Source organism: Geotrypetes seraphini, chromosome 5 (genome assembly GCF_902459505.1).
Source record: "Geotrypetes seraphini chromosome 5, aGeoSer1.1, whole genome shotgun sequence".
NCBI classification, from domain to species: domain Eukaryota; kingdom Metazoa; phylum Chordata; class Amphibia; order Gymnophiona; family Dermophiidae; genus Geotrypetes; species Geotrypetes seraphini.
Window position 1 is genome coordinate 169,572,047 of NC_047088.1, and position 23,709 is coordinate 169,595,755.

Below are 23,709 nucleotides of genomic sequence, written 5' to 3' on the forward strand. Positions count from 1 at the left end.
TGATATTAACTCCAGATTCTTCAGGTTTTTATTTTCACTGCACTAAAACTATATATTGCTGAAATCTACAAAAATGGCTGAAATTTACAGTATTATTAATACATTTCTGTGCCATGCTATCAATTTTAAGAACATCATTTAAGATGTTATGCCTTACATACATGTTTAAAAAAATATATAAATGGTTTATGGTTTATTACACTTAAGTGTTCATTTTTTAAAACAGAAAAAATGTGCAAAAAGCAACCAATTGGATCTTTTTTTTTTTTTTTTTTTGGCAAAAGCATCCAAATTGCTATATTCAAAACTCATCTTAAAGACATTCATCTATACAGTTTGTCTAAATCTCAAGAGGGTGTGATGGAAGCATGTTTTGGGCAGGACATTGTAAAAATGTCCAGGGCAAAAAATGGGACGTTTTTGGCTAGACCTGTTTCAATAATGCCAAAAAGGTGATCAAACTGACCAGGTGACTACTGGTGTGATTAAGGCATGACCCCCTTAATACCACTAGTGGTCACTGACCCCCCCCCCCCTCCTACCCCTCCATCACCCCTAAGAGATGAAAGTGACATTACATACTAGGCTCAATGACAGCTACAGATATAATGACCATTCCTCTTAAAGCAGCAAGCAGCTCCCTGGAGTAGCCTAGTGATCAATGCAGTGTACTGAAGAGAAGTGGTAACACTTGTGGTAGAATATGTGAATGCCCCCAAAACACAAAATATCTACTGAACGCATATATAGGTGACACCTGCAGACATAAGAGCTATTGTAATAGTTTACAGTTGGGTATAGTACATTTTTTTGCTATTCCTGGAGGGTTTAACCATACAGTATAAGGGAGTTATGATGTGATGGATACCTGGGACTTTTTAGGTCAAGTTCACTGCAGTACTCCATAGGCTGCCCAACTGCTGCTGGGATATCTGTGTGGCCAGTCTAGTAATACTGTTGGCCTCCAGACATCCTAGTGGCTTGTTTCTGTGCATTTTTCCCTTGGATGTCTTTTGTTTGAAAACGGCCCTTAAAGACACACGGAGTACAAAAACATCTAAAATAGGGCACTTTTCAAAACAAAAAGATAGACATTTTTCTGGTTTGAAAATTACCATGTTTGTCACTAGATTTTTGGCCATTTTTTGCAAAACATCCAAAATCAGATGTGGAAGTTACATTAAAAATGCCTCTTCACACATACTACCTTTGTAAGAATACAAAAGAGAAGTTTACATTATTGCAAATAACATGGTAGGATATGTACTGACTAGCCTGCAAAAGAAAACCCATTTTTCTCTTGTTTTAGATAGTTGTACTAGCTAGAGCCATTCTGGATATGGATCGAGTTTCTTTATCTGCAAGGGGTATTACTATCTTAGTTGAACTCTTAAAGAGCCAGGAATCCACTACTCTTGTTCTAGTAGGTAAGCAAGATGGGAAAATATTGTATGTCTTGGGCTATTTTCAAACATTAGATGCAATAAAGCATTTGGTTTTATAATACAATGTGCAGTGTCATAAATCAGGGGTAGGCAACCTGTGGCACACCGTTAATTGTATGTAGCCCATGAGACTATGGGAAGTATACACAGAAAATGACATTAAGGACTCCTTTTACTAAGCTGCGATAATGTTTTTAGTGCACGCAGCATTGTAGCGAGCGCTAAACCCACGCTACGCGGCTAGAACTAACGCCAGCTCAATGCTGGCATTAGCGTCTAGCGTGTGTAGCAATTCAGCGTGTGTTAAGTGCACGCTAAAACCGCTATCGCAGCTTTGTAAAAGGAGCCCTAAATGCAGTTTTGGTGATTTTAATTACTGTATTGTGCAAATGTTTTCAGAATCGCCACTCTAGCAGTTTGTTTCCATTGTTTTAGATAAATTTCTAATTCATTATTTATTTATTATAAAAGGTGTATGGAGTTCTATGTACAGTCAAACCTCGGTTTGTAAGTGTTTTGCAACACTCGAGCAAACTTTAACTCGCAAAACGAGTGTTGACTCGGTATGCGAGCATGTCACCCCACCCCGAGAACCGGCTTCTCTCCTCCTTTGCGGCCCACCCCCAAACCCTTACCTCTATCGGACACCGGCACGCACTAACCCACAGGACATAAACGTGCCGGTGTAGAAAGAGCCTGCCACTGATCATCTATGCTGGGCTGCTGCGGGGCCATGAGCATTTTGACATGCTGAAGGCCTTCTGGCTCCCACCCTCTCCGTATAAAATAGAAAAATATTCTCAAAATTTTATATGGTATTCAGTGGCGTACCTAGGGTATGTGGCACCCGGGGCCCATCATTTTTTGACACCCCCCCCCCCCCCCCCCCCCCCCCTCATGTAAAAATTTTTTTTTTTTTTTTTGCAATAACCATGAAATGGAATAAATGGTCAGAATAGAAACAGGCAGTGAAAATTTTCTTTTATTGAACCTCATATATGTAACCATTATTCCAAACATAACATAACATAAATTATGTCTAAATTGTCATGACATTAGAAGTACATATGGAGTAGTTGCAGGTGATGCTTGGGACAGTTCTGATTGTGTTAGTTCGGTTTTATGTGTTTTTTGAATAGAAGGGTTTTTATTTCTTTTTGAAGGTTTTGCAGTCTGTGGTTGATATCAATTGGTTGTAGAGTTGGGGGTCGAGTGTTGCAGCTCGAATGGCTAGGAGGTTGTCGAACAGTTTTTTTTCTTTTGACGTTTTTGGTTGGAGGGTATGTGAATGGTGCACAAGTTCTCCTATGTCTGTTTGAAGTGGATTGAATTATTTAGCTGAAGAAATTAGTTACCCCCCCATTCCACACACATTAATTCTCTTCCATTTTTGTTCCCATTATAAAAAAACACTGATAAGTTCCCAGGAAAAAAATACATTAAAATAAGAAGTGAAAACAAAGGCCCCTACAGATGAGAACATAACATAAGAATAGCCTAACTGGGTCACACCAATGGTCCATCATGCCCAGTAGCCCATTCTCATGGTAGCCAATAGTGCTGCCCGATTCAGAGAAAAATATTTCATTCGATTCGATTCACCCTGTTGAATCGATTTTTCGATTCGATTCACTGTTAATGACACCGCTTTTTAAGTTTAAACAAAGTACAACAATAAATTTCACAACAACAATAAATTTCACAAAGTACTTAAAAAAAAAAATCACATTTTTCCATTAAAGCAGTTCAGGAGACATTTGCTTGAACAGTCTTTTTTCCCAGTCCATAAGCAAGCAATATGAAAAAGATTTCCTTAATTATCTACTCAAACATTTTTGCTATTTACTTTCATTGTACCTAGACTATTATTCAGTAGAAAAAATTTAGTTTGTTCTATCAAGCAGAACATTCATCATAGAAGTCCAATGTCCACACAGGATTTGATTGAACAAACCAAATTTTTTCTACTGAATAATAGTTTAGGTATACTGAATAGCAAAAATGTTAAAGCCACACAGAAAAGCAGTAAAAGTCAATAGGTTCTCCAAGTGGGAACAACCTGATGTCTCAGCACTTGAGGAAAAGACCACGTAATAATGTTTATAAGATAAATCATATAAATGATTATACTGAAGCAGGGTGTCCTCAGCGTGAGAGGTAAGCGAGAGGAGAGAATTCTCCAGCGCTTTACACAATAAGGCACAGGTTAATCACCCTCTGCCTGCAGTGCACACCATCATAGGACACCTCAGGTGTGCTCAAATTAATCAATGTGATAAATTAAACAGTAATAAACAATTGGTCAATCACAAGAGTACAAGATCAAACAGGTTGTTCCCACTCAGAGAACCTATTGACTTTACTGCTTTTCTATGTGAGTAGATAATTAAGCAAATTTCTGATAGCCTACAGAACTGATTCTCACCTTCCATCCCCAGCCCCCAAGACTTACCAGACCCCCCCCCCCTGCCGATGTATTTACTTACTGCCTGAACTGGATATTAAATCGTGGGGAAGAGAGGAGAAATGCGGGGAAAGAGCCAGCCAAAACTAGTATTTGTTGCTGCTGAGTGCACCAATCCAGGGCAAGCAGACGCTTCCCCCATGTCTTAATAACAGACAATGGACTTTTCCTCCAGGAATTTGTCCAAACCTTTCTTAAAACCAGCTACGCTATCTACTTTTAACATAACTTCTGGCCACTTCATTTTTAAGCTTATATCTTTCCTTCCAAACAGAGACCTTGCTAGATGTCAAATACAGCACAAGGTAACTTCACACGGACTTAACTGTGCAGGAAATGAATATCCTCATACACCCACCATATAGTGCAAAAATGTGCAAAGGTCTGTTTTTTTCTTTCGATCACTACATAGCCTAATGCCACACAAGCAGCGCTGTTACAAACATATTCTGAAGGTCAATGCTAAGGTTGACAAAGTTTCCTTCCTTGGACCAGAAGGAGATACTGACAAACCACTGGAAGAGATTCTAAAACAACTACCCAGAAATAACACCCAAAGACCCACTCAGTGTGTGAACCAGTTGAGTGGAGTGGACTAACTGGGGGTGGAAATGGGCCCAGAGTTTGCTCAGCAGAATTTCCCAGACTACCTCTTCCTCTCAACACACTGACATGCTACCACCACCACCAACACTAGGAACACCTCACCGAGTATGCCAGCAATGCTTATAAACTTTATAAAACACATTATTATATTTTCTTATAAAGCATATATTTTAACTGAACTCAGCCTTGCCATTCACAAAAATAGAAAAGTTCCCATTTCAAGCTGTCTCATGTACACTTTTCAAATCTAACATATTGTAATCACAAAACAGAAAATAAAATTATTTTTTCTACCTTTTGTTCTCTGGTCAATATTCAAATCTTGTTGGTCCCAGGCTCTTGTTGTCTTGCTTGCCAGGGTCTCCTTTCTCCGTGCTAACCATCCGTCTGCCATCTCTGTCCTCCCCTTCCGTTTCCCTTCCCTCTCCCGGAGATCTGGCATCTTTCCTTTTTTTGTCTCGATCCACAGATTCACCTTTTCTCAACTCCCCACCACCCCAGGATCCACCATCTCTCCCTTTCTGTTCCCAACTATCCTCCTATCCAGTATCTCTATCCCCCCTCCACACCATCCCCTGTTTCCAAGTTCTCTCCCTTTCTGTTCCTTCCCTCCCTAAATCCCATTATGCACCATCTCTCTCCCACTCCTCTGTTTTTAGACCCATTATTTCTAACCCCCAAAGTCTGGCATATGCACGTATCTTTGAACCCCCCTTCCCTCTCTCCCTCTGTGTACTTTTACACCAGGACCCCCCTCCCCCGAAGGTCTGTCCCCCCTCCGAAGGGCTACACCCCACCCCTGAAGGCCTGCACCCCCCCGAAGGACTTTACCTCCCACCCAAAGGTCTGTCCCCCTCTGAAGGCCTAAACCCCACCCCTGAAGGCCTGCACCCATCCCGAAGACCTGCACCCACCCCGAATGCCTGCTCCCACCCCCGAAGGCCTGCACCCCCCTGAAGGCCTGCACCCCCCCGAAGGTCTGTACCTCATGAAGGCCTGCACCCCCCTGAAGGCCTGCACCCCCCCTGAAGGTCTGTACCTCCTGAAGGCCTGTACCCCCCCGAAGGCCTGCACCCCCCTGAAAGCCTGCACCCCCCCCGAAGGTCTGTACCTCCTGAAGGCCTGCACCCCACTGAAGGCCTGCACCCCCCTGAAGGCCTGCACCCCCCTGGAGGCCTGCACCCCACTGAAGGCCTGCACCCCCCTGAAGGCCTGCACCCCCCTGGAGGCCTGCACCCCCCCCTGAAGGTCTGTACCTTCTGAAGGCCTGCACCCCCCCTGAAGGCCTGCACCCCCCCACCCAAAGGTCTGTCCCCCCCCCCCCTTAAGGCCTACACCTCCCTCTTAAGGCCTACACCCCACCCCTTAAGGCCTACACCCCCCATCTAGTACTGTCTAATGCAATTAGGTACGGGTCAGGAGGCCAGAGGGGAAGCAGGACATTGCAGCAATTCCCAACTGACCCTCCCCCCTCGCCCTCTAAAGCAGGAGCAGGCTAGCAAGAGGAAATTGCCGATCCTGCTTTAGGGGGGGAGGGTCAGTTGATGATTCGGGAGGCCGATTTTGGTCTTTTTAAAAAATTGATTTGGGCAGAAATAAAATAACAATAAAACCACCACCAAGCAGCCCAGCGATACTCACCCTCAGTTCCTGCCTTAATTGCAGTGTTCCACGCGGCTCGGGCTCCCTTTCTTGCTTCCACCCAGCCGGAAACCGGAAGTTGCTGATCAAGCTCCGACGGCGACGGGGGTGTGGCCGTGGGTGAATGGAATTTGAGAGAGGGCTCAGGCAGGATCACTTCGGGGACTCGCGGAAGCCTTGGAGTCGGGCCATAGCAGGGAAGTTCCTGGGCCATGACTCCAAGGCTCGAGCACCCCTAATGAGCTGGTACCCGGGGCGGCCCGCCCCCCCCCCCCCCCCCCCCCCCCCCCTAGGTACGCCACTGATGGTATTTATGTTCCTCTTCTATGGAATGTTTATAGATTTTCATATGCAAGAGGCACTCAACGATTTAAACTTTCCCTCCCTTCTAGGAAAAGAGCTCAAGGAGTCAAGAATTTTAGCCTTTCTCTGGCTTTTAAATTTACCCAATTATGGAATGAACTTCCTTTAATTTTGAGGTGTCCCAGCTCTTTTCAATCTTTCTGTAAATCTTTAAAAACTTTTCTATTTGCTAAACATTTTGGAAATTAATCCTCTTGTATTTTAGCTTATTTGTTAACTTATTGTTAACTGTGTCGAACTTCCTCTGGTTGAAGACCCGCTATATAAAGTTAAGTTTCAGTTTAGTTTAGTTTAGAAGCCGCCCCTTCATCTGGCTTGTCTTGCTGCCAGGGCGTCTAGAAGAGAATGTTGTGTGCCCCAGCTCGGGTGCGGCGGGAGATGGGGAAGGGAGAATCATGGACAAGACGGGGAAAATCATGCGCTGTGCGTGCATGCACCCTTTCTTCCTCTGCACTGCCTCTTCGTAACTTGCTGGGTGTTGCTGGAGGTAAGGGCTTGGGGGTGGGCCGTGAGAGGAGAGAAGCCGGTTCCCAGGATGGAGTGATGTGAAAGCGAGCAGCACCAGTGGCCTGGGGGAAGGGGCAAAGGAGGGGAGGTCTGTTTCTGGGATGTGGAACGAATCATCCGAGTTTCCTTTACTTCCTATGGGGAAGCTTGCTTTGATATACGTGCACTTTGCTTACGAGCATGCTTTTGGAACAAATTATGCTCCCAAACCAAGGTTCCACTGCATTTCTAGTTTTGACATTATGTAATGTTGCAACCCATCAATATCTGTGTATAAAGGTTGCCTACCCCTGTCATAAATTATACTGGATGTTTGCCATCTAAAAAGAAACATGCATTGATTAGACCCTACTTTCTCTCAATATACAGTTTTATTACATTTATACATGGAAAGGGTCAATATTCATCAATCTTGCAACTGTACAGGTATGCAGATAAGTTTTCTGAGGACAAGCAGAACTAAAAAATCCTCACTCATGGTTGATGTCACTGACAGAGCTCTGCACGGAAAGTGCTACTTCAACTACTTATCTTGGGAAAATTTGAGCATGTTCACTGTTCCTGTACACCCTTTCCTGCCTCTCATTGCTATACGGGACCTTCTCTTTTTCTCTGAATTGATTGGACCCTTTTTTTTGTGTCACGGCCATCTCAGCACCCAAATATTTCAAATTGCAGTTTTTCTTGTATAAATCCTGTCACTGTGGCATGGTTAGCTTCAGGTGTTTCCCTAGTAGTTTCCATAGTCAGATTTTTCATTATTTTTAATTTTTATTTATTTTTTCATATTAGCTCAAATTAGACCACTATAAACCTTGAGATCCCAGCTAGTGAACTTTTGTCACCAGTTTAACATTTAATTTTGCAGTGGCTATTTTTCTGGATGATATGTCCCAAAAGAAGACCTCCAGCATTTCAAAAGGTGATCCTAGTACAACAGGACTATATCCATTATGAATGTTCATTCCTGGTGCTTACAATGCCTGGGACCCAGCCATGATCCCTATAATTGTATTCTTCATTCACAGATGTCAAAGAGGGATTTGTGGTAGAAGAAAGCAACACGAGAAGTTTTTCAGCAGTAAGACCAGTACATTGATATTAACACCAAAACCATCAGTCTCCATAGGTCAAGGAGCTGCATTGAACTTGGGAGAGCCTACGAGGAGTGGTCATCATCCAATTCCTGTCTGAAGAATAAGGAGGATCCATCCTTGTCTTTGTTAGTGCTGAGGTAGCATGATATATGACATCAGAGACTGAGATGTTTTGGCATTATTTCCCATCAAATAATGGCAACAAGAGCATTGGGGCAACAATATAGCTAGTATCCTTGAAGTACACTTGACAGAAGGACCGCTCATCATCCATGTCATCAGATATGGTGTGACATCCTTCACAAATCCGAGACCCCAGTTCTAATACATTCCAGGTAACTCAGGAGGATGTGGCCACTCCTACTTGTAATGACCATAGTGTCTATGTCAATTACAGCCTTTGAGAAGCAGATCATGGAGAAATGTGAGGAATGGATGGAGAGGTCATTGCTCAGCACAGTTGCAGTTGGCAATCTAGCCAGTACTCCAGATCCACACTCTGCCACACAGGGCAGTTGTAGTCTAGCCAGTACTCCAGATCCACACTCTGCCTAAAAGAGATGTTTTGACACCAAGGCCTCAAAGAGCTCAGAGATGAGGTTGGTTGTAATGGTGTCCATTTCCATTGCTTTGGGGGAGTAAGCTTTGCCAACTAAATGGTGTCTCAATGCTACAGAAGGCCTAACCCAGTAGTGAGAGACTGGTGGACTTCAGCAGCTGATTTCTTCTGAGTTAGAGCTCTTGGGATTCTGATGAGGAACCAGGGGTCTTAGAGGATGAGTCCATGAGTCTCCCCTTAGATCTCTTTCCACTATATGAGAGAGCAAATCTCCACTGTAGGAACTGTCTTTCGTTGATTTTCTCTGGGAAATGTCTCAAGCCATCCCATTTTAATTAGAGAAAGAGGAGGAACCCATGGCAGAAACATTGGATATTCTCCAGTTCCTCAACCTTCCCCCCCCCCAAAGGAGGCTGTGACAATGTCCATTCACCAGGTCCTAAAATAGATACAGGTAAGAATGTACAGAGCTCAGAAAGCTCCAGGATTTGAGAAGCAGTAGCTTCACCATTCCATTGTCAGATCCACTCTCAAAAGAGCCAAGAGTTCCAAGTCTCACTTCTGCTCACCCATCTAAAGGCTTCCCGGTCTGTAATTTCCTGGATCTCCCCTGGAATCCTTTTTAAAAATTGGTATAACATTGGCCACCCTCCAAACTTCAGGTACTACAGATGATTTTAGTGACAGGTTACAGATCACTAACAGCAGATCAGCAATTTCATGTTTCAGCTCTTTCAGTACCCTGGGATTTATACCATCCAGACACAGTGATTTATCTCTTTTTAACTTGTCAATTTGGCTTAGTATGTCTTCCAGGTTCATTGACATTTCTTTCAATTCCTCCGCATTATCATCCTTGGAAACCATTTGTGGTTCCGGTAGATCTGCTACACAGGTGTCTCCATTTGGATTGTTTCCTGATGTTCGCTAGTTTATTGGCTACGGCATTGTTTTCTAATCTCCATGGATTGTTTTCCGGTTTTTGCTACTCTACAGGCTATGGGTTATTTTTACAGCTTTTTTGTATGCGGTTTTTTATTTGACCTTTTTTGACCTGGGACTCCTGATGAAGGCATGTTAACTGAAACATGGGCCGTGTAGGGTCCCTGGGTTTGTTTTTAAGGTGGTGGTATCAACCGAACTCAATTATTTTATATAAATAAACTTAGCCTGCATCATTATACGTGTCTCTGCAGTTCTCCTTGTTTTTGTCCGATAGATCTCTTACATCTTCTTCCGTAAGGACCACAGCAAAGAATTCATTCAGTCTCTCCACTATGGCCTTACCTCCCTGAGTGCCTATTTTGTTCCTTGATCATCCAATGGTCCCACAGATTCCCTTACAGGTTTTCTGCTTCTGATGTACCTAAAAAAATTGTTACTATGAGTTTTTGCCTTTTTAGCAAGTGAAATGGACACGCCGAGGTTCCATTGGGAACAAAAGGTAAGTGCTATCTATACTAGTCAGCAGAACTTTGAATGCAATAGGCTGTAACATATAAAGAAGAAGAAACAAATAAGAAAAGATAAGATTATTTTCAACACTGCTAATTATCGATCATGAAATATGATTATTAAAAGCACAACATTGTAGGTATTAATCACACATAAAATCAAAAAATAATAAAAACACTGAGAATATAAGACCAATGATGATGTTCAAAGCCCCATTTAAGTGTTTGTGCTCTCAACATTATTAAACACTTGGGCGTTTGAGGTCTGTCTTCAGTTAGTCTAGTGATAGATATAGAACAGTTAGCATCATTAACACACCATTGTCAAATCTGTATTGATTTACCATATTGGTTTTTGGGATATTTGACATTTCCATTAATTATTCAGGTTTTCTGTTTCTGATGTATCTAAAAAATTGTTACTATAAGTTTTTGCCTTTTTTAGCAAGTTTCTCTTAATATTCTTTTTTAGCTTTCTTTATTTACATCTAACTTACCAGTGTTTATGTCTCTTCTTATTTTCTTCATTTGGAACCTTTTTCCATTCTTTAAAGGATGTTTTGCCTCTAATAGCCTCTTTCAACTTTTTGCCATGCTTACTCTCATTTCCTCTTCTTTCCACCTTTGTTAATATGTGGAATACATCTGGTCTGGGCTTCTGCGATGGTATTTTCAAATAACATCCATACCTGGTTTACAGTCTTAGTCTTTGCCACAGATCCTTTTAGCTTCTTTTTAACCATTTTCCTAATTTTATTATAGTCACCCTTTTGAAAATAAAGTGCTGCTACAGTAGATTTCTTTAGTGACATCACTCCAGATATCAGCTCAAATTTGATCACATTATGATCACTGTTTCCCAGTGGAGCCAACACAGTTACCTCCTGTACTATGTCCTGCATTCCACTAAGGACCAAATCTTAAATAGCTCCCCCTCTTGTTGGTTTAGAATCCATTTGAGGTTTAGAATCCAACTTCATTCCCCCAGACCCTTCACTTTTAGTTTCAGGCTGCCTTCTAAAAAAAAATAAATAAAAGTGAATGGAATTAAAAATAAGAATCTTTGTCACCAAAAATTATGGAAATATCTTCCAGTTCTAACACCAATTTGTTCTATTTTTTTTAAAAAGGCAGCCTATAGCAGGAAGTCCCTGTATGAGGATTTATTAGTCGTACTTGCCCTCAGAGAAAACAAAGTTATTTACCTGTTGTAGGTGTTCTCAGAGGACATAAATCCTCAAAACCCACCCAACCACTTTCCAAAGGAAATGTATTCCTCTACTGAGGAGGTCCTGTGCAATAGTAATAAATGGGAAAGGGCATTCAGGTGCTTCTCAAAAGCTTCCAGATAAAAAAACAACTGGAATATCGCTTCCCTCCACCCCTACCCCGTCCTCCATAGGCTGTTGACTACCACAGGCTGAATATCAGACAGTTAGTTTTAAAGGGTTAATTGTGTTAATCTTACATACAGTAACAAAATAGAGGAAGGTGACCAGTGTTCCCGCTAAGGTGCGTTGGCCTGCGCGCGCGCACAAAATATTACATCGCAGCGCAAAGTTTCTCTTCACAGCGCACACACGCGTCGCAAAGGTAAGGGGAGGTAAGGTAAGGGGACGCATTGGGGGGATTGCACTTCCCCACAATTGCCATGCTTCGGTTCCTCTTCTTCCTTCCTTCCTCCCCCCCCCCCGCGGGACCCTGCGGCACCATCAACTCTTACTCCCTCTAATGTCGGCCCTGCAGCTCCAGACTTCCTCGCACCTTCTCCCCTCCCCCTTTGGATCGCTATTATTTTAAATGTTATAGCCGCGGAGCTGTATCCATCAGTGGAGATGTCTAACCTCGGCCTGCCCCGGAACTCTTACTGCAACAGTGACTTCCTGTTCCTGCCTAGACGGGCGGCTGCTGCAGTAAGAGTTCCGGGGCAGGCCGAGGTTAGACATCTCCACTGATGGATACAGCTCCGCGGCTATAACATTTAAAATAATAGCGATCCAAAGGGGGAGGGGAGAAGGTGCGAGGAAGTCTGGAGCTGCAGGGCCGACATTAGAGGGAGTAAGAGTTGATGGTGCCGCAGGGTCCCGCGGGGGGGGGGGGGGAGGAAGGAAGGAAGAAGAGGAACCGAAGCATGGCAATTGTGGGGAAGTGCAGAGCTGCAGGGAAGAGTGTTGCGGTACCCAGCTGGAGGGAGAAGGAAGATGAGGGAGGGAATTAAAGGAGATGCCAGGGCTTGGAGCGTAGGAGGAAGGTATGCCAGTCTAAGGGAAAAGGAAGGGGGAGATGTGAGAGCATGGAGGGGGAACGAAAGATGGAAGAAAAGGAAAGGAGAGAGATGCCAGAGAATCAGGGAAGGGGAGATACCAGACTATGAGGAGAGGTGTGGGAGAGGGAAGGCGAGGAGAGAGATGCCAGACCAATGGGGTGAAAGGAGAGATGGAAGGGGGAGGCATACAGTTTCTGGAAGGGGCATAGAAGGAGAGAAGATGCCATATAGGGGAAGAGAGACGGCAGACAGTGAATGGAAGGAAGAGAGTTACAAGAAGATGAGGAAAGGAGAAACCACAGAAGACAAAGGTAGAAAAAAATTTCTATTTATTTATTGCTTTAGGAGACATGTGTCACTGTTTCTGTGAAGCATTGTATGCAGAGTCCAGCTTCTTGCTGGTTCAATTTAACCTTTGTCTATGTATTTTTATTTTATCCCCCCTTTTACAAAACTGTGAAGCGTTTTTAGCACCAGCCTTGGTGGTAGCAGCTCTGATGCTCAGAATTTTATGAGCATCAGAGCTGTTACCTCCGTAGCTAAAATCCACACTACAGTTTTGTAAAAGAGGGAGGGGTTAGTTTGTGATTACATATTCCTTACTAGGCGAAGGTGTTTTCTGTGTTCTGTGTGTTCGAAAGACATGGTTTTCTGTTAGGATTGACGGTGTAGGATTGATCTGTGCTGGTCTGGCTTGTTTAGTTTTACAATGGGTGTATTGATGTACTGCTCACTGCAATATGTAAGATGCTGCCTTTTCCTAGGTACTCATGTGTGACGTGTGGTTTGTTACTAAAAATCATGTTTTTCTTACAGATGGGGGGGGGGGTGCCAAAAAATGATGGGCCCCGGATGTTACATATGCTAGGTACGCCACTGTATGTAAAGATACCAGAAAGCTGGCGTAGCAAAAACTTCTAAGTTTTGAGTATTTAACCCTCCCACAATCTCACGGGCACTCGTTTCAAGTTTATTGAGATTTTGATTTAAACGCAATATCAAATATTTTCAATGCGTATAACAAAAATAAATTTGGGGAAATAAATAAAACCATTTGAACCAGTGTTCCCGCTAAGCTGCGCTGGCGTGCGCTGGCGCACAAAATATTACATCGCAGCGCACACGTTTCTCGTCACAGCGCACGATCGGAAGAGGCGTACGGCAGATGGCAGGGCGGCGAGAGGAGAATCGGGCGAGTTGGCTCATAACTTGCTGGCGCCCGATATTTTTGGCTCACGGTGAAAAAAGTTTGCTCACAACACCCGCCCGCTTAGAGGGAACACTGAAGGTGACACCTTATAGACTAAGGCCCGGATGCACTAAAATGGTCATTAAGACCATGTGGGTCACTGTGGGCTGACTTTTTTGTCCAATTTTAAAACAGCAATTGATTTTCCAATGACTGTGCATGCAAATTAGTTTCACAGAGGTCTGCCATAATCCCACCCAACCAGTCATTAGAAAACCGACTGACACTTGTGCAGAGTTGGTAAGTGAAGCCCGAACAACTGAGCTGCAATGGAAGCCCCAAAGCAGCCTCCTGCCACTCAGCTGTTCAGGGCAAGAAGTCTTTTTTTCTTTTTTTTTAATAATGGGCACAGATACTGTGTGTGTGTGTTACAAATGCACAATATCTGTCCCCATTAAAAAATAATAAATTGTGCTGCCCCCCCCATAACAACCTCCCCAACGATGCCCCAGAACAAAAATGAAGAGAAGCAGGAGAGATGCCCACACCCTCCTGCCTCAGCCACTCGGCTCCCCCCACACTACCCAACCTGCTCCTGTATCTTATTTGGAAGAAAAGAGCAGGAGGGATGCCCAGTCCCTCTGTCAAGCCTGCCTCTCCAAAATGGTGGGCCTTCTCCTTCCCAGTGCATCCTGGGATACCCTGGGAGGGTCCAAAAGCCCTGATTGGCTCAGGCCCCTAAGGCTTCTCCCACAGAGGAGGGGCCTTAGGTGCCTTAACCAATCAGTGTCTTAGGCTCCTCCCAGTGTATTCCAGAATGCACCAGGCAAGGGCCTAAGGCCTTGATTGGCTTAGGTACCAATGGCACCTCCCCTGTAGGAGGGCCCTTAAGCATGTGAGCCAATCAGAGCCTTAGGCCCCTCCCAGTGCATCCCAGATGCATCCCAGATGAATTTTGAAGAGGCGGATGATGCAGGAGGGTCTGGGCATCCCTCCTGCTCTCTTCTTCCAAATAAAGTACAGGGGCAGGGCAGGGAGTGTGGGGGGGAGCCGAGTGGCAGAGGCAGGAGGGAGTGGGCATCCCTTGTACTCTCTTCTTCCAAATAAATCATAGGAGTGTTGGGGGAGCTGAGTGGCAGAGACAGGAGGGAGTGGGCATCCCTGCTGCCAAGGATCTTCATGTTCAGGTGGTCGCAATCTTCACGGGGTGAGAGTAGGGAGTGTGGGGGGATCCAGGTGATGCAATCCTCGAGGGGGAGGGGAGTCAGTCAGGAAGTGAGGAGGGGTCTGGGGGGTGGGACGTGGGGGGATCGGGAATGTGGAGGTATCCAGGTGGCCCTCCTGCCTCTCTTTATGTTTGTTCCAGGGCATCATCGGAAGGGTCGGCACAACTTTTTTTTTAATGGGGATATTTGTGTGTGTATAATATACATACAACATCTGTGCCCATAAAAAAAAAAAAAATTATGGCAGACCTGTCAGTAATCTCAGGCCCTTAGCAGCTGTTGCTAGATTTAAGTCAAGCCCTAGTGATGTTATGGGTATCGATTGGAGGGCTCTTTTTAATATTAATGACCTCAATTTAATACTAATGAGGTCATTTGCATGGAGAATGTACGAATGCATGGAAAACCATGTAGTGAGCCATTGTGTACATCGGGTTGGCAAATTAGGTCATTGCTAAACCAGTTCAAACTGGTTTAGCGATGATTGTTAGGCGATCAGAGAGTTTAGTACATCTGGGCCTAAGAGCTGTATTGAGGCTTGAGCTTTCAAGAACTGCTTCATCCTCAGAAGCTCATGCCTAAATAAATTTTGTAATCTATAAATTGCCACCTATCCCTGTCAATTTTATTTCTGTAATGCTATTGGAATATTCACAGTGCTACAGTTATGATAAGTATTCAGATAGACTATGTCCTTCCACCAAAGAGCTCATAGTCTGAAAGGGTATCTGATGCAGTGGAACACGAGAATACTTGACTAAGGTTACATGGAAGATGAGAATATTTGACTAAACTCACATGGAATGTCTACATGGTAATACATCTATATTTACTTTTACCTGAATAGCTGTAATATTGTGTGCAGACTGATTTTTGAATCTCTACTTTGTTTGAAAATGTAACCTCATTTATAGTATATGAATATATATCTTCAGAGTACATTAATACAAATTGATTTGTAGGAGACTTGCTGGCTAGTTTGTGTCATACCAGAGCAGGTATCCCAGAAGCAATTACTACACTTGGAGCTGTGGAATATCTTTGCAACAATTTACATGCAGAGGATGAGGAGGTAAATAAAAGATTGATTACCTTCCAAATATTATTCACTTTGCCTTTCCCTTTTCCTATGTATAATAATATAGTTAGTAGTACACAAATATTTTGCTCATAAGCATCATCACTTTCAAACACAACTGGAGTTTGATACTGTTGTATATTCAGTATATTACATGTAGTCAAAGCTCAGGAACTGAAGGTAAAAAGAGATTATATACTTACCCTGGTAAGCTCTTTTCCAATAGATAGATGAGACATTCTAGACACATGGTTATTTCCCCATAGCCGCATGCAGCTGCAGAAGGAATCCACTCTGGATTTTTCACTCTGCCTCTGCTGTACTTCACTGGGTTCACTAGTTCCACCTACAGTTAATACCCAAGCATTGAGAGCTACCCAATCTATGTGAAGTAGAGGCACCTGAAGCAACAGGCTTAAACAAATTGTTCTGCTCAAGAATTAACTCAACAGTAAAGTTATCCACCAACACAGGCTTCAAAGGAGCTCAGAAACTACTCCCATATAAACTGAAGCATATATACAAATTCTTCCCAGCCCCCAAAGGCTGACAGGCATCCAAGAATCATCTGAGAGATAGGCACAGTAAGGACTGGGCAGGGGTCTAGAATGCCTCACCTATCTACTGGAAAAGAGCTTACCAGGGTAAGTACATAATCTCTTTTTCCAGTGCAATAAGTGAGATATTCTAGAAAAATGGGACGTACAAAAGCAGTCCCCAAAAAGCTAAGGCGGGCTTGCTTCGCTGACCCTTAAGACCAAAGACCCAAAAGCAGAGTGCTGTCTTGCTGCCACATCCACTCTGTAGAACTTGGCAAACATGTGAAAAAAAGACCATGACGTCGCCCTGCAAACCTCCTCAGGGGAGACAGATCTAGCTTCGGCCCAAGAAGCCACACTCCTGGTAGAATGTGCCTTGACGGAAACGGGACTGTTTCCCAGAAAGTATATAGGCTGACAAAATGGCCCTACAGATCCATCTGGAAATCATGGCCTGGGAAGCAGGAGTGCCCTGCTTAACTGAATGAGTCAGCACAAACAAATGATCAGAGAGTTGAAGCTCGTTAGTGACCTCCTGATAACACAGAAGAACATCCAGTTTCTTCAAGAGTCGATCTTGTGTCCTGGAACCTCTTGGCTGAAAGGCAGGCAAACGCACTTCCTAATTAACATGGAAAACCAAAACCACCTTTGGCAGGAAGGAAGGAACCGTCTGAAGGGAAACCCCAGCCTCTGAATTATGCAGGAAAGGGTCTCTGCAAGACAAAGCCTGTAGTTCTGACACACAACGCGCCAAAATAATGGCAACAAGAAAAATGATCTTGAGCATCAAGTCCAAGAGGGAAGCATCTCAAAGGGGCTCAAAAGGAGCCTTGGTATAAGGCTAGACAACACCAGGTTAAGGTCCCAGGAAGGGAAAGGTTGCCTAACTGGCGGTCTGATATGAAAAGCCCCCTTCAGAAGTCTAGCAACAATAGGATGAGATGCCAACAAGGAATGATACTCCCGAGATCCAAAACAAGAGAGCCTGGCCACCTGGACGCAAAGAGAAGCCACAGTGGGCCTTTATCCAGACCAGCCTGAAGAAGGGTGAGAATCAGCGGGATTGGAGCTGAATAAGGTTCCACCTGGTCCTGGGCACACCAATGATGGAAGTTCTTCCACGCCTTAGCGTGAGCCGAAACCATAGACAACTTCTTAGACTTTAGAATAGTATCAACAACCATAGCAGAATATCCTTTGTGATCTAAAGCTGTGCGCTCAAGAGCCATGCCATAAGAGTAAAGTGACCTGGATCCTCCATGGACACTGGATACTGCTGTCAGCACTAGGAGATGACGTTCCACCCAAAGAAAAAGAAGGCAGGCTTCCTGAGCCAGAGGAGTGCTCTTGCTCCCTCCCTTGCAATTGACGTAGGCTACTTGGCCCTCCAGAGTCTTCTGCAATTTCATCAGAGCTAGCCAAATGGTTCTGAGCTCCAACTGCTTGATTAACCATTTTCAGTGAGAGGGTGTCCAATGTCCCTGAACAGGACAACGATCGCAATGGGCTCCCCAGCCCCAAAGGCTGGCACCTGTCATTACCACAATCCAGGAGGCAACGTGTAGCAGTATGCCCCTGCGAAGCAATTGTGGGAGAAGCCATCAGCCCATGTTTGCTCGGGCTTCCAAAGGCCAAGGTAGACAGGCCTGCAAGGCATCCCTGTACAGAGCCCAGTGAGAGATCAAAACAAGCTGAAGAGGATGCATATGCACACTCATCCAATTAACCATATCCAGTGTGGCTTCTGGTAGGTAGATGTGGCCCGCAGCCATGTCAAAGAGAACTCCCTGGAATTCCAGTGACTGCGTGGGTGTCAGATGACTCTTCCTGAAACTGACAATCTAACCCCGGTCCTACTGCACCTGGAATACCCGCTCCACCATGCGCTGTCCCTCGGCCAATAAGGGAGATCTGATCAGCCAGTCGTCTAACAAAGGTGAACCTGGAGATTTATGTTTGCAGGAAAGCTGCCACGATAACCACTTTGATGAAGGTTTAGGGCTCTGTTGTTAGCCCAAAAGGCAGAGCCAAGAATTGGTAATGTTGTTCTAGAACATGAAACTGCAAGAATTTGTGGTGGGCCAGAAAAATGGGAATGTGCAAGTACACCTACCTGAGATCCAGAGAGGCAAGAAACTCCTGGGGCCATTGCTGCAATGACCAAACGCACGGTCTCCATGCGAAAGCATGGAATCTTGAGAGCCACATTCATGTGCTGAAAATCCAGAATAGGCCTCCATTCTTCTGAGCCTTTCTTTGGCACGATAAAGTATATGGAGTATCTGCCTGAACCCGAGTGTTCAGGCAGCACCGGCTCTATAGCTTGAATATCCAGCAAGTGCTGAACGGTGGCTTGAGCCTTGAGCGCTTGTAGGCAACCTGTAGGAGAGTCCATGAACCAATCTGTCAGAGACTGGGCAAATTCCAGCTTTTAGCCCAACTGAATAATGTCCAAGACCCACTGGTCAGACGTAATGCGCATCCAGATGAGGAGAAATGCTGAGAGATGGCCCCCTTTTTGAAGAGGGGCATCTCTCAGCCTGGTGTCATTATGCCTTTGTGACAGAGGGTGCAGAATGGGAGGTGGAAGGCTGGGAACGCCTGTAGCCAGTATACCATCATCAGGAACCCTGTGAAAATCTCTATGACGTGGCACTTGCATATGGTTAGGATCGCTGTGAGCCACGAAACTTAGAATGACCAGAACCCCTGGAGGGTCTGAGTCTGCTGTCAGGCAGAGTCTTAGGGTGACGGTTCATCACAGAATCCATAAGGTTGTCCAGACCTTTGCCAAACAATAACTGCCCCTTAAAAGGCAGTCTAGTCAAAGTAGCCTTGGAAGTGGAATCACCAGCCCACTGTCTGATCCAAAGCTTCTGCAGGCAGAGATGAAGTATGCTTACACCTTTGCCAAAACTCACATAAGGTACCCATTCTCATATCATTCTCTAATTCACACATTAAAAACAACACATGTCCAGTGCATTAAACAAATCCTATGCAATTAACTTGCGTGCAAAAAATGTGCACAGATATAGGGGAGAACTTGGCAATCAGAGTCGCATTGGTATTAATCATTTTAAAAAATTATATTTTGTAGAGATTGTACCAGCACCTGGAGGTGCATTATATGCATATAAAGCACAACATGCAAATATCAGGCTATGCATATTAGATTATGCACATATCTCTTTTTTTTCCATATCTTTATTCATTTTAAAAAACAACATCAGGTGCAATATAATATCAAACAATGTACAAAATAAACAGCACTTAAATATCATCAAATGATATAATAAATACATATCCCTCTCCCCCACCCTTCTATACAGCATAAAGACAACCAAGAGTAATACAAGTGATCAAGACAAACAAAGTTACAATCAAATAATATATTAAAGGCATAACCCTTCCCCCTCCCCCTCCTGCCCATCCTGGATGTGTATAATCAAAGGGCTTAAACTAATATTCAATCTTTACAAAATTTTGTCAATAGGTCCCAAACCTCCTTGGAATTTTTTATAATGTCCCAATTGTATTGCACTCATACATTCAAATTTATAAGTTTGGCACAAAGATTCCCATCAAAAACTATAGTTTAACCTGTCCCAATTTTTCAAAATAAGTTGTATGGCAACTCCCGTCATGATAAGTACAACATGCAAATATCAGACTATGCATATTAGATTATGCCCATATCTCAAATGCTAAATATATTTCCCACACATAGATTTGATGAGGGCTTTCCCAGGCCGCTCTCCTCCGTTCTACAACCTTGTCTCCCCTTTCCTTCATTTTTACTACTGCTAATTGGGGGCATAGCTACAGGGCCCACCCAGCAGCCACAGGTCACCAGAAGCGGTTCCTACATGCTGCCAGCAGATGACCCGGAAGCCTTCCCTCTGATGCAGTTGCATTTTGCGTCAGAGAGAAGGCTTCCAGGTCAACCACTGGCAGCATATAGGAACTGCTACTGGCAACCGGAAACAGAAATGCTGCACGGGCTGGAGTGGGAAGGGAGGGAAAGAGAGGCTGCACAGGCTAGGGGAGGGGGGAAGGGAGGGAAAGAGAGAGACCTGCCAACTGTGGGATCAGGCCTGCCCAAAATTGGCTGTCTGGCTACGCCACTGTTGTTAACCTTCAGCTAGTAGAAGCAGTCATGCTAACATAAAAGAAAAGAAAAACTGGCACAAAACCCTCACTAATGCTAGTTGCAGAAAAATGAGCTAATATTTTACTCCTCAAACCACAAGCTAAGCCCCAGATTAGAGAATGCATATGGAGCCTTTTATGGTTAATACCTTCGTTACCACTGGATTTAAATGAGCAACCTGCTGATGTCTACACATTTCTTTGTGCACTAAACTCTTCTGTGCATAGGGCCACCATAGAAGCGCAGAAAGGTCTACACAAAATCCATTGTAAGTTGGGCATTAAGCCTCAACATGGTAACAGATTTTCTGAAATCAAGTTGTAGCCAGAGCCATTAAACTATTGCACAGTTTGATATTTGTAAAGGTTCCTCGTCCATCTAATTTATGCCTAAGCCAATAAGGCATTGTAGCCTAGAGTCGGAACAGCAGCAGTTTCTTCTGGAGAGACAGTCATAAACAAAGATCCGCCCTCCCTATTTCCTCAGATAGAAAACCTCCAGAATTTCACTGGGTTTTCAGAAAAGAAGCCAGCAGTCCCAGCATGAAATCACAAACTCACTTGCACTTTTATTACATGGGAAAATCCCTTCAGTTCAGCTCAGTGAGTGCAGAGGACAGAAAGGATTTATGGAAGTAAGACAGTGGTTTTCAGTTAGAATTGTTGATGGGAGATCCAGGACCTATGTATGAAAGAACTCTCTTTATTGATTGTTTTCTGGAAATGTTTTTGTTTTTCAGGTTCGTGTAGCTTGTGCCTCTGCTCTGGGATATTTAAGCTTTAATCGAAATGCTCACCGCCATTTAATGACAGAATGTAGAAATAAACCTACAGTATTCAAACTTCTGATAAATAACCTCAACAAGGACGCCAAAATCTCTAATGAGTTGATAGAAGACTTTAAAATACATAAAAAAGTGGGCTTGCCTTCTGTAAGGTAATGTAGCAACATTTATATGTTAAGACTCTGTTAGCAATAACCTCTGTTTAAATGCTGCCATCTCAGACAGACTACGCTTCTCCCCCCAATATTCGCGGGTTTGGCACTCGTTACTTCGATTATTCACGGATTTTTCCCCCTCCCTGACTTACTTTTAAAAACTCTACAAATTACTTAGGGCCAACCCTGTCCCACCTCCCACCTCCCTCCTGCCTTCCAGACCCCGCCACAACTTTCTTTTTAAAGCCTGGTGATTTAACGGTGAAGCAGGGAAGGAGCGATCTTTATATGCTCCTGCCCTGTGCAGAGCCGCAAACAAAAATGGCTGCTGTGAGTTCCTGCTGTAACTTACAGCTGCTTCGAGGGAAAATACGCTTGCTGTGCTCAAACACAGATTTCATGGCGGTGTTCGAGCACAGCAAGCATATTTTCCCATGAAGCAGCCATAAGTTACGGCAAAACAAGGCTCCTTGTCAGGAGTTTTGGAACACCAGTGAAGGGCTGTTTGAAAGAAGGAAGAATTCTCAGCAATCCGTGGCTTCTTAGATAAGTGTTTTACTTGTGCGCATGGGCGGCTGTTTGTTTTTGCTTTGTGATCCCTTGAGACATTGTAAGTGAAGGTTTTTTTTTGCTTGTGATAATAATTAGGAAGCTTTGACTTACTTGATGTAAAGTGCTATCGATTATGGTTTGAGGCTTTTTCCTCCATGTTAATGTTTTGTTTGGGGATCACTAGTAACGGGCCGTTCATGAGACACAATTTATTATTCTAGTTTAATCATTATTTGCAGCAACCCTAGGGATTTGGTTTCCCTATTTAAATTTAGCCGTATAAATAATAAAATGCAAAATATATGTTGCTATTCTTCAATAATTTCAGTGCTTTGTGACTGAAAAAAAGCCATGCCCAGAAATAGCTAATAAGAAAAAATTTAAAAAATTTAAATTGAATCAGGTTGGGCAGACTTGATGGACCATTCGGGTCTTTATCTGCCGTCATCTACTATGTAACTATGTTACTTTTTCAAGTAATGTTAGCTTTTGCCTCCAGCTGCCAAACATTTTGTAGAATTCCCAAACTATAGTAAAGTTTCAAACGTGATGTTTCTATTTTGCTTTCAGTTTGATAACAAGTGGCAGATCTGAAGAACATAAAGGTACAGTTTTTAATCTTATTTAGAAATTTGTTTAAAATGTTAATGTAGATTTGCTGAAAATACTAGAGCAAGTATTTAAAAGTACTTATCTGTATAGCTATACAGATAATTGTCATATCCACCAATTTTCTAAGCCACTATCTGGACAGTGCCACTGAAAATTCTTATATTCCACATTGGCACTATCTGGCTAGTGCCAGGGTGGAGCATCAGTGTTCCTAACTCAGCAGGTAGTCAGCACAAATATAAAGGGAGATTGATACCTAAGGTTAATTTAAACCATACTGATGTTACGAGTTTGCTTAAATACAGGGGCAGCGAAATGCTTTTTTATTTGAGGGAGCCAAACTCTACCCCGAACCCCAGCATTTCCCTTTCGCACCATGCCATGGTAGTCCCACCACCAACACAGCGTCCAGTATCTTTCCCTACTCCAGAACACCCCCTTCCCATTAAGATGCTCAGCATTTTTCTCCTTCCTTGCCCTAATAGTCTTCAGTGCTTCTTTATCTTCCTAACCCCTCCTACATTGTGTGTCTGTCTTTCCTCCCCTTCCATCCAGTGTATATGCCTCCTCTCCTTGTATCCAGGCTCTTCCTCCTCTCCCTTCCTGTATCCAGTTACCCCAGACCACCGCCGCTGCTCCTTCTACAGACTAACAATAGCGATGGCAGCAAAACAAAGATGAAGCCATTGCGAGGCCCTTCCGTCCATCTTTGCATCTGCCGGCTCTATCCCGGAACTGGAAATGATGTCAGAGGAAGGCAGGTCTGTCAACCGCAAGGATAAATGGAGCGACTCCGTGAAGGCGTCATCTTTGTTTTGTTTAGTCTGGAGAAGCAGCAGCAGCGGGGGCTGGGTGTGGGTGAATGGGGCAATCTTCATGTGCCTGGTTCTGATTTTTGGGGGTTCCATGTCACCTGTGGCTTCCCCTATTCCGACGCCTATGCTTAAATATATTCACATTATTTAATGGTTTCCTGCAGACAAAGTTTTAATAGAAAATTAATTATTTACCTCAGA

The 23,709-nt window shown here is 43.7% G+C and overlaps 1 protein-coding gene across 1 annotated transcript in view; it reads left to right on the forward strand.

The window, feature by feature from the left end:
- ANKAR (ankyrin and armadillo repeat containing) overlaps positions 1 to 22,709 on the forward strand; it is a 158,617-nt gene extending 135,908 nt beyond the window's left edge. The window contains exons 19-22 of the mRNA XM_033944111.1: positions 1,310 to 1,427; positions 15,780 to 15,889; positions 21,330 to 21,526; positions 22,652 to 22,709. Of these exons, the coding sequence (XP_033800002.1) occupies positions 1,310 to 1,427; positions 15,780 to 15,889; positions 21,330 to 21,526; positions 22,652 to 22,709 (483 nt within the window). The remainder of the gene's footprint in view (positions 1 to 1,309; positions 1,428 to 15,779; positions 15,890 to 21,329; positions 21,527 to 22,651) is intronic.
- Positions 22,710 to 23,709: the final 1,000 nt, after the last annotated feature.